The sequence below is a fragment of the Sesamum indicum genome, linkage group LG4, assembly GCF_000512975.1.
Source record: "Sesamum indicum cultivar Zhongzhi No. 13 linkage group LG4, S_indicum_v1.0, whole genome shotgun sequence".
Lineage (NCBI taxonomy): Eukaryota > Viridiplantae > Streptophyta > Magnoliopsida > Lamiales > Pedaliaceae > Sesamum > Sesamum indicum.
Window position 1 is genome coordinate 3844740 of NC_026148.1, and position 11007 is coordinate 3855746.

The 11007-nt window shown below is 33.2% G+C and overlaps 2 protein-coding genes across 2 annotated transcripts in view; one reads left to right on the forward strand and one right to left on the reverse strand.

Annotated features, from left to right (window-relative positions):
- On the forward strand, positions 1071 to 3172 carry LOC105160065 (putative NAC domain-containing protein 94). Its single transcript, XM_011077330.2, has 3 exons — positions 1071 to 1773; positions 2003 to 2301; positions 2387 to 3172. The coding sequence occupies exons 1-3, from the start codon at positions 1587 to 1589 to the stop codon at positions 3074 to 3076; spliced, it is 1176 nt and encodes a 391-aa protein (XP_011075632.1). The 5' UTR covers positions 1071 to 1586; the 3' UTR covers positions 3077 to 3172.
- LOC105160066 (zinc-finger homeodomain protein 10-like) overlaps positions 10500 to 11007 on the reverse strand; it is an 8129-nt gene continuing 7621 nt past the window's right edge. The window contains exon 2 of the mRNA XM_011077331.1: positions 10500 to 10996. Coding sequence (XP_011075633.1) covers positions 10500 to 10996 — 497 coding nt within the window. The remainder of the gene's footprint in view (positions 10997 to 11007) is intronic.

Here is an 11007-nt window from a genome sequence, read left to right on the forward strand (position 1 = left end):
AAAAATCATGGTGAATATTGATTAAATATTGTGGTAAAAAGTTTAAGTTTTTACTTTAGTTTTATCAATCATGGTTAATAGTATTAATTTACCATAATTTTTAAGTTGTGGTAATTTATAATATAGCGAAAACTCAACTTTTTTGTAGTGACTGTAGTAAGTATTATGGTCTCGCTTATAGAAGCAACGACTAATAACCATTATATAGTCGTGTTAATTAATATTTGTCATGCATATTTTATGTTTAACCATAATAACTAAACCTAATTCATTAAAAGCTATAATTCTTGTAGTGTACGTGCAAACACCACCGAGTTAGCTTGTATAATACAATTTTGATGTCCGAAAGAGGGCTACTTGTGGACCCTATTATATAATTAATGTCACGACCTAATTATAAAACAAAAATCAAGAACTAATTACCCAAAATGGTCAACTTATAATTCTTGAATGAAAACCCTTAATTAGGACTTATATAAGATGTGTGGTCCATAATTATATTATACCCTTTAAACCTTATGACTAATTAACCCTATAGCTAATTAGTGAAAATCTGACAAGTCAGTGGGAATAGAAGCTTTTGGGAATGGAATAGAAGTTGCATTTTTGGATCCTGAGACTCACTGACTCTACTCCACTAAAAATAAACTCTGATCATGCATAGACTATTCACTATAGTCTCCTCAAGAATTTGACAGATGAATAATATCTCAACCCTTTGCATTGGGACTTGCTTTTTGCTCCACATTTTTCAAATAACATTTCAAAACCATGCATGCATTTATTATTATTAGAAGCTTGCTTTGTCTTCACATCAATAAAATACTTAGTTAATTAATTATTAAGCTCATGAAAATCACTGTTACATTCAAATCTCCATGAGGGCTGATTTGGGTGGTTCTTGAGATTCTTCAATTTGGACTTATAAACAACACACAATTTGCTTCATAATGAGTCATGGTCAAGTAAAGAAATATTAATCAAAGAGAGTCATTGCTAGGACTACTCCCACATATATATATATATGTATATATATTTCTTGACTTGGGGTTTTCTTGGTAGGTGTTTTCTTGAAGTTCTTGGCCCTAATTAAGCTTAACTTCTCTCCCAGATATCGCGATTTTTGTTAAAAACAAGCTCCTTTAAAGTCACCAGAAAAGGCGGCTGATCCTTCGGGGGCAGACTCCTCCTCGGGCTGCATGAAATTTGCTCCATATTAAGTGAACCTTCAGAGTTGAAGTCGGCCACAGCTACTCTGAGTTTATCTGCTTGGATTTCATATGTACTTGTAGGTTTTTTTACATATTTTCAGTCTGCTTTTCTTGTAGGGTTTTAGGGTTTACAACCTCAAAAGCTAAGTTTAAGGATCATGCAGTTTTGAGTATAAGGTTCCTGTATGTTTAACTTTTAGTGTTACGTAGTTTTTGGGTGGTAAGCTTGGTTTTTTCAGATTGAATTCTTGCCTTCAGTTTTTGAAGAGAAAGGCTTTCTATAGCGTCAGTTTCTTGTGAATTTGCTCTAGTTTTTTTCAGAATATATAGAAGATTCTGGTTTGAGAAGTTTATAAAGAGAAGATATATATATATATGGAGGATGAGTACAAAAATGAATGTGATAAAATAGATGAGGTGATGCTGCCAGGGTTCAGATTTCATCCCACTGATGAAGAACTTGTAGGGTTTTATCTGACAAGGAAGATTCAGCAGAAACCTCTCTCCATTGAACTCATCAAGCAACTCGACATCTATAAATATGATCCTTGGGATCTCCCAAGTAAGCAACAATTTTTCTTGTCTTAATTTAAATTCAAGATTTCAGAAATCGTATATATATATATATATATATGTGTATGTGTGTGTGTGTAAGAAGCTGATTTTATCAGTCCCCACGAATCTTGTTCTTCTTTCTTGGCTTATTTAATTTGAATAAAGCTGCACGAACATATATATATATATATATATATATATATATATAATTGGGCTTATACACTTTCTTTAACCAGAGTTGGCAATCTCTGGGGAGAAAGAATGGTATTTCTACTGCCCAAGGGACCGAAAGTATAGAAACAGCGCACGGCCTAACCGAGTAACTGGAGCTGGATTCTGGAAAGCCACGGGAACCGACAGGCCAATCTACGCTTCCGAAGATTCAAAATGCATTGGGTTGAAGAAATCACTTGTTTTCTACAAAGGTAGAGCCGCAAAAGGAATAAAGACTGATTGGATGATGCATGAGTTTAGACTTCCGTCGGACTCAGTCTCACATAATAAGAGATATTTGGAACAAAACATCCCTGCAAACGTAAGTACATAACTCAAAACTTTGCTTTTAATGTTCAGCTGTACTATTAGTAATTTGTACTGAATTCTCTTTGTTATGATTTCAGGAGGCATGGGCAATATGTAGAATTTTCAAGAAAGCTAAATCGACTACACGGGCTCTCTCTCATTCTTGGGTTTCGCCGGTTCTTGATACTACCAATGCTTCTACTACAACGAACATGATCGACCCCATTAACGTAGCTAGCGATATTCAGTTCACTGGCAATACCTTGATAGCAAACAAGAGTATAACTAACTCAACCCTCCAATTCGGTTTCTGCAACGAGATAGAGCATTCGTCCGTTACAAGTTTCTCCCCTCTACCATTTCCAGTTTCAGTTTCAAGTGGAGATCAGCATGACCTGACCCCAAGCTACAATACATTTTCATCCAATGAAACTTGTGAACTTGCAGCCTCAAAATGTGACATCAATCTTGATGCATCTTCATTGTTGCTTGACATGTCAAATTCCATGTCAGGAGATCTTATGAAGGGCTCATACAATGTGGATTTTAGTATGTTTGGAGTGGCTCATGAGGAAGTAGTATTAATGCAAGGAAATCTCGGACATGGATCAGAAGTGGAAGTGTTGGAAAAAGGACAGCATAGTGGTTTGGGACAATTAGTAGATGAACAGTGGGAGACAATAAGGTCTATGAATATGGGGTTTCCTAATTATAGGTTACCATTGAGTTTGGGTACTGATCATATATGGAAATCAAGTTTGCTGTGGGGTTCTTCTCCTTGTCCCTAGTTTTTCTACTAATTAACAAGTCTATATATAGTACGTGATGAGCAGAGAACATCAATTTTGATTCTATATATATTCAATTCTTTTTTTTGTATGTTTTGTAGTTTTTCTTCCTTTAAGACTGCCATACTTGTTTTTTTGGGCAAAAGATGTAAAAACTCAATTGCTTTGGACTTTGTAGCTTATTCTTCACATGCAAGTTAAACCGTGTATTGGATGTCTCGATGCATTTTCAACTCTTTACATTACCCACAGCTATAGGCCATTTTCGTTTTAGTCCCGTAAGTATCTAGGGTTTCAATTTGGTCCCGTAAAATTGAAAAATTCGCAATTTCAGTCCAAATTTCGCCGGAAAATTTTGTAGGTCGCCGGAAAAAGTCACATGCGATGCATGTGACTTTTAAAATTGGGGGCTCGATCCTGATTGGCTGGAGAAGCTGATGTGGCGCATACGTGGAAATTAAAAAAAAAAACGACGAAAATCGAGCTCGCGACCGTCAAAGGCAGAGGATGGCTTTCGTCAAATCTTTGCACAGAGGTGACCAAAATCGATGGGACTGGTCTCAAAAGATTCGCCAGAACGAGAGGCGTTCAACGATGGTCTTCCGAGTAGGTGGTTCGTTCAGACGAAGGAGAATACGCCGGCGGAAGGTGCAGTCGCGGCGGAAGACGATCGAGATCTTCAAAACGATGGATCTTTGCACCTAGTTGATGAAAATGGATGAGACTAGTCCCATTAAAACCGCAGTGAGGAGACGAATCCAATGGTACCAATCCGCGATCGTGGGTCGTCCTGTTGCCGGCGAATCGACGGGAATTGTCCGCGGCGGTCAATTTCAAAGCCCAGTCGCTGTCATGGTGGGATCTCAAAATTGGTTGAAGGGTTTTGTTCTCCTTGCTATGGGGAATCGAATGGTATATGTGATGGCCAGAAATTTCAAGTAACGGCGGCGGAATTGAAGAGAGAAGGTGGCGGCGACTGGCGGGCGATTTTTAATCCACGTGAGTCGTTTTTTTTTTTTTAATTTCCATTTAATTTCCACATATGCGCCATATCAGCTTCTCCAGCCAATCAGGATCGAGCCCCCAATTTTAAAAGTCACATGCATCGCATGTGACTTTTTCCGGCGACCCACAAAATTTTCCGGCGAAATTTGGACTGAAATTACGAATTTTTCAATTTTACGGGACCAAATTGAAACCCTAAATACTTACAGGACTAAAACAAAAATGGCCTATAGCTGTGGGACGAAAATTGTCTTTTGCCTGTTTTAAAGAAAAGAAAGATTTTGTTGTACCTATTAATGCATAAATATTAATTTTAAAAATAATACCATATAATTAATAATATTTTTGGATATATAAAAGTGATGGGGTGAATATGTTATATGGAATATAAGAAAAATGTGTCAAGAGTACGTAGGAATACATTGTGATGTGTTTTGAATATGGCATCACTACAAACAAAAAATAGTTCTTGGGCACAAATTTCAAATTATTTGCAATTAGCTGTCAAAATTTGGAGCAATTTTAGTAACGGTACTCACCCGTCCATTCGTGTTAGAAAAGTCGGAAAAACCTTGTAATGAGCCTAGTAGACCTGTTTAAAGTTTAGAGTGATTTTTTTAACGGTTATACATACCCGATACTGGAGTTGACCGATATACAAGTGTTATTAAATTGAATTTGCAAAGAACTTTGTAGCACGTATTGAAAAACGACTTCTTTTTATACTTTTGTTGCGCATTTTAGAACCGCTTTTGTAACATATTCTTTGTTGAATTTAATAATTTAACTTAATTTGCAACGGTTGTTGTGGCAAATTTTGGAACGGTAAAGTTTGTATGTTTACATTGTTTTTTGGAACGGATTTTTTAGCTTTTTTTGTATAACTTTTCATGTTTATATGCTCTTAAATTTGTTCAAAACACCCATTATAAGCAAAGCAAATGTGATCGAGTGGGGACTCTCCAAGAGCCCCACTCGGCCAAGTCTTCTCTCAAGGAGGAACCTAGCTCCTCCTTGACCTACAATAGGTCAAAGTCGAGTCATGGGCTTGACCTTAAATGGACTTGACCTACAATAGCTCCTCCTTGACCTACAATAGCTGTCAAAATTTGGAGCAATTTTAGTAACGGTACTCACCCGTCCATTCGTGTTAGAAAAGTCGGAAAAACCTTGTAATGAGCCTAGTAGACCTGTTTAAAGTTTAGAGTGATTTTTTTAACGGTTATACATACCCGATACTGGAGTTGACCGATATACAAGTGTTATTAAATTGAATTTGCAAAGAACTTTGTAGCACGTATTGGAAAACGACTTCTTTTTATACTTTTGTTGCGCATTTTAGAACCGCTTTTGTAACATATTCTTTGTTGAATTTAATAATTTAACTTAATTTGCAACGGTTGTTGTGGCAAATTTTGGAACGGTAAAGTTTGTATGTTTACATCGTTTTTTGGAACGGATTTTTTAGCTTTTTTTGTATCACTTTTCATGTTTATATGCTCTTAAATTTGTTCAAAACACCCATTATAAGCAAAGCAAATGTGATCGAGTGGGGACTCTCCAAGAGCCCCACTCGGCCAAGTCTTCTCTCAAGGAGGAACCTAGCTCCTCCTTGACCTACAATAGGTCAAAGTCGAGTCATGGGCTTGACCTTAAATGGACTATCACTACAAAAAAATTATTTTATAGTAATGGCTTTTGTAACGGTCAAGTTAATAATTTGGAATAGTTTTTTTATTTGTAACGGCACCCCCTACTGCGGCTCTTTTGGACATTACAAAATCTTTGTCACGACTTGCTTGAAAGTCATTACAATTTGTAACGGCTATGAGAGACCATTGCAATAGTATCAATTGTAAAAAATGCATTTAGACCTGTTTTTAGATCGATCAAATTAAATTAAATTTAATAATTATTAGAATGGCCTTTTGGAATACATATAGATATGGTTGTGCTTGAATATATGAGCAGTATTTGGAATATTTTTTGTAACGGTCATGCGTTGTTGTAATGGTTGTTGCAACTTCCTTTGTTACTGCTTTGAACACTGCTTTGGTGACGAATTTTTGGACGGCCTTTTTCAAATTTGATAACTATATTTTATATGATAGTTATACATATTCCAAAAGCCGTTACAAATGCAATGACAAAAAATAATTTTTTTAATATTTAATTGTATTAATCTTTTTTAATTTTTATTTTTGTAAAACTAAATTATTGGAATTTTTGTTATATATAGGTAGTTTTAATTTCTTACATGTACAATATTATATTAAAAAATATATATAATATAAGAAAAAAATAAAAATTATTTAATTATAAAAAAAATATTATTTTTACATTGTATCGCTACATATAAAAAAATTCCTAATCTAATTATATATCCCTTCATCCGTGCGTTCGTCGTTATAGTCGTTGCCGTCAAGTATTGGGGAATCAACTGGAGACTGGGACGATGGAGGATCGGGCCAGGTGGAATAGGTCGGGACCTAAGAAAATAATAAATATTAATAAAAATATATTATATTATGTATAAAATTATATTTTCCTAATATATTAAAGAATATTATTATAAATTAACACAAAATTACATAAAATTACACATATTTTCTTAAATTAAGAAAAATTACATTATATAAATATTTTCAGAAAAATAAATTTGTTAAATTTTCAAAAAGAAAATTTAGAAATTACTCAAATTTTTTAAATTAACAGAACTTACACATATTCATAAAAATTATCACAAATTTTCAAAAACTTAAGATATTAAATTTTTTTAAAAATTTCAGAAAAATTAAATAAGTTTCAAACATTTCAAAAATTACAGAAAAATTTTCAGAAATTCTTTTCAATAAATTTTCATAAAATATAAACTTTAGGAATTATTTTAAAAAAGTTACAAACTTTAAGAAAATAGATATTTTTTTTTCTAAAATTTTCATTAAAGTCCATAATTTTTCCTAAAGTCCATAATTTTTTTTAAAATTTTGTATTAAATTCGATAATTTTTCTAAAATTTGCCTAAAATGTGTGATATTAGAAAATTACATAAAAATATTAAAAAAATTGCATACACACAAATACATACTTTCATAACAAATACAACATACATACAAATAATTTCGTAAATATATTTCTAAATAATCAACAATCATCTTGATTCAGCATACATACATATATTTAGAAAAAATACAACATACCGATAAATAATTTCAGAAATACAACAAAATATACCAACCAATTAAGAAATACAACAAAATATTTCTAACAATTAACAATTGCAGAAATATACCCAACAAAAATATATTTCAGAAAAATAGAAAATTGAAAACAAGAAACAGAAAAATATTTCAATCATATTTTTTGAAATATTTCTGAAAATTTTTAGAAAAATATTTCAATCATATTTTAAATATTTCTCAAAATATTAGATAATTGAAATGGTTTGTGGACCATTCATGTGTATTATTTTTTGTAACGGCTTTATATTTAATTTTTAGAATAAAAATTCTTTCTTTTTTTTCCAGTGGCTGTTACAACACCAATACGGCCGTTTCAAAAATTATAGTAAATTTGTAAAAGTAAAAATTTTGTGCCGGTATTTGTAACGGCTTAATTGAATTATATATTTGAAATGGCTTTTTAACCAAATTTTGGAATGATAAGCTTTCACAAAAAGAGAAGTCGTTCCAAATTTTAAGAACAATCCAAAAGCCATTCCAAATTATTATAACGGCTTTAGAAATACGACTGTTTGGGAACGGCCTTTGTAATTATTTTGCCGTTCCAAACATACAAAATTTTTCTGGCAAAAAACGTGACTTCAGCAATTATTTTCCGTTTCAAAGTTGTTACAAATGCAGTTCCAAAAGAGCAATCACAAATCTCGAATTTTTTTGTACTGAATCAAACCAATGTATAATGGGCTTATATTAAATCTAAATTAATTGTGAGCCCATCAATTTAAAATTTATGTCTTTTAATCCAATTAAAAGACCCAAGCACGCACACTTTCTCTTTTAATTTATAAATTAATCCACGTCCAATTAAATTAATCTAATTAATTTAAAAGGCCTAACCTAAAATTAATTAATCTAACTAATTAATCTTTATGAAAATCTAAACCATGAATTTTTACATATATGATCCAATCATTTATACTTTTCAAGAAATTAATTTAATCCAATTAAATAATTTTTTTTCTTCAAAAATTAATTCTAAATTAATTCATCACATTCTAATGATTAGCATTTGACTTTTACCCACAACTAGACTTAGGCATGTTGCCAACATAATTAATTAAATTAAATTAAATTAATTATTTTCAATTACCCAATAACCAGAAATGCCCTTTGCCATGGGTGGCCGTCTAGCAACAGTCCATGACGCTAGAGATTAGGTGAGTAATAGTATTAATATTTAGGTTCCCGAATTCCTACGAGTACGGTTCTTCCATCAACCGTCTCCCGATTATAATTTAGAGCACGAAATTGGGCTTTGATTCTCATCTTGGACCAAGCATCTATGCTTAATAACTCGAGACCTTTTATTTACCCTACTGAAGTATCACAGGAAAACCTATTCCAATCATTTAGTCACTGTGGCCACAGATTCTAAAGGCTTAAACAGGTCTCGAAGAGTATTAGGAGATATTGTTGTCATAATAGTGATAGAGGATGAATTCTTTTTTCAAACCTACCGTCCTCACTATACATTCTTGACTGTATTGAATAAAGCTTATAATGACTGCATCTCATATCATAGTCATTGTTCGCCAAATCTAAGCTACAATCATTTTGCATGTAATTGTCATGATTCATCAAGTTCGAGAACTAGTCTCATACTATTGAAGTCGGAAATCCCAATAATACCGACCAAGTCTTAAAAACTTTCATATGACGATTTCTATAAGTCAGTTCAATCAGTCAATTATCTTGCCAAATAACTAATTAAAATTATATAGACGACCTACGTCTACTACTAAATTTTAAAATTGAACCGTATAAAATACACGGGCAAGCATTTATAAATAATTACAACCACATCCCAAGACGTGGAATTTGCGCTGGTCCATAATTCTAAATTTGAATTACTTGCTTCTTCAAAATATTAAAAGTTATATAAAGAAAGTTAAAGAAATAAAAAATAGTTATAATATGAATTAGGGATAATTGTCCTTTGCAGAATTTCTGGTTCGAAGTCTAAAGAAACGTCTCGATTTACAAATAACATTTAAAATCTATATTTATGAGTTAATTTTATATTATGAATACAATACGGTAAAATAATATTTTTTTTTTGTTATATTAAAAGGTAAACTATGACTACTTCTTTTAAAATTTAACATAATTATAAATACTTTTTTACATGAAAAATAATTATGTAATCCCTAAATAGTGATGTTGTAATTACTACTTTACTCTTGTTAAATTTTTTTACAAAAAATATTTAAAAATATAAAAAAAAATTTAAGAGTGGGTAAAATAATAATCCACATGCCATATTAATTAGTCTATAAACTTTTTTTAATAAATATATAAAATTATAATTTATAATTCAAAGGACATTTTGGCCAATTTACACAACAAGCAATTGAATGGAAACCTAATGAAGGCGGAATCAATTCGTTATTAGATGGATATTAAAATTAGAGGAGTATTTATAATTTTTAAAACAATGAGAACATATTGATGAAATCGCACAATCGGGGTCGGGTTATCGGACCTTGATACCCTGAGATCGGGTCGCTGAACCCTTCTTCGAGCTTCCTACTAATAGATTTTGATAACAGAACACACGTTAGGCTTGTTAGGTGGCCCCCAGCGAAGGCCATTCGATATTTAAGTTAGAAAAAACGAGGTCGAATGCGATCTAAGGAGAGCTGGTGAGATTAAAAATGTGATAAAAGTACTTGCAATAAATGTTCATAAATGCTAGTATTTATAGTGTACGATACCGCATAGGGAATGTGCCACGTGGCATCATCTGGGCGTCTAAATATCAGATAATCCAACGGCTATCAAGGCTGGTTGATCAGTTGGGCCGGATCAGATAGCTCGACCCGTGTCTTCACACCCGAATCTTGGGTATTTTTATTGTTTTCTTTAAAATTGAAGGGCAATTTTGTATTTTGAAGCTGGAGGGGGTAATTACCTCATCACATATTTATAATAATATCAAATCTAAATGGGAGGCGAGAGTAATATACCCTATATTAAACTACGGTATTTACATTCAATTGCAAGTATAATTGTTCATAATAAATCATAATTTAAGTGATTGTTAAGTCAATTACGTACATTAATCAAGTAGCTCGTTAATCACACGGGATTAATTAATTAATTAATTAATTAACATACCCCTTAATCAATATTTCCTAAATCATATTAAGGTGGAAGAAATAATACATGAAATTAAATCAATCAACTCCACTGCGATTATCGGTCTTTCTACTTTCTTCATTTCTGCTGCTGCTGCTGCTGCTGATCTTAGTTGCTTTTCTGCCAAACGTGGTCTTGTTGTTGTGCATCCAAACTCTGAGCACCCCTTTTGCAACCCCAACTTGGCGGCAGAATTCTTCCACCGCCGCTTCATCGGACTTGTGCAGTTTCCACCCCACCTTCTCCGAGAAAGAATGCATTTTTTCCTTCTGTTCTTGGCTGAATTTAGTTCTGGACCGTTTTCTGCCAACTGGGTGCTCCGCCTTCGGCGTCTCCGGATCCTGGTGGTGGTCCTCCGCCGCGGCCTCAGTGCTGAGCGTAAACAGCTGGTAGGGTCTGTGTTGAAATGGTGGTGGTGGTGGTGGCGGAGAGGGTGAAAGAGAAGACCGTTTGGGATTTCGGAAAGCGAGAAATGATGGGGTGGGAGGGTAATCGGGCAGGTCGCGGCGGTGGAAGTTGCGGTGGCAGCCGCAGGCTGCGCATTTT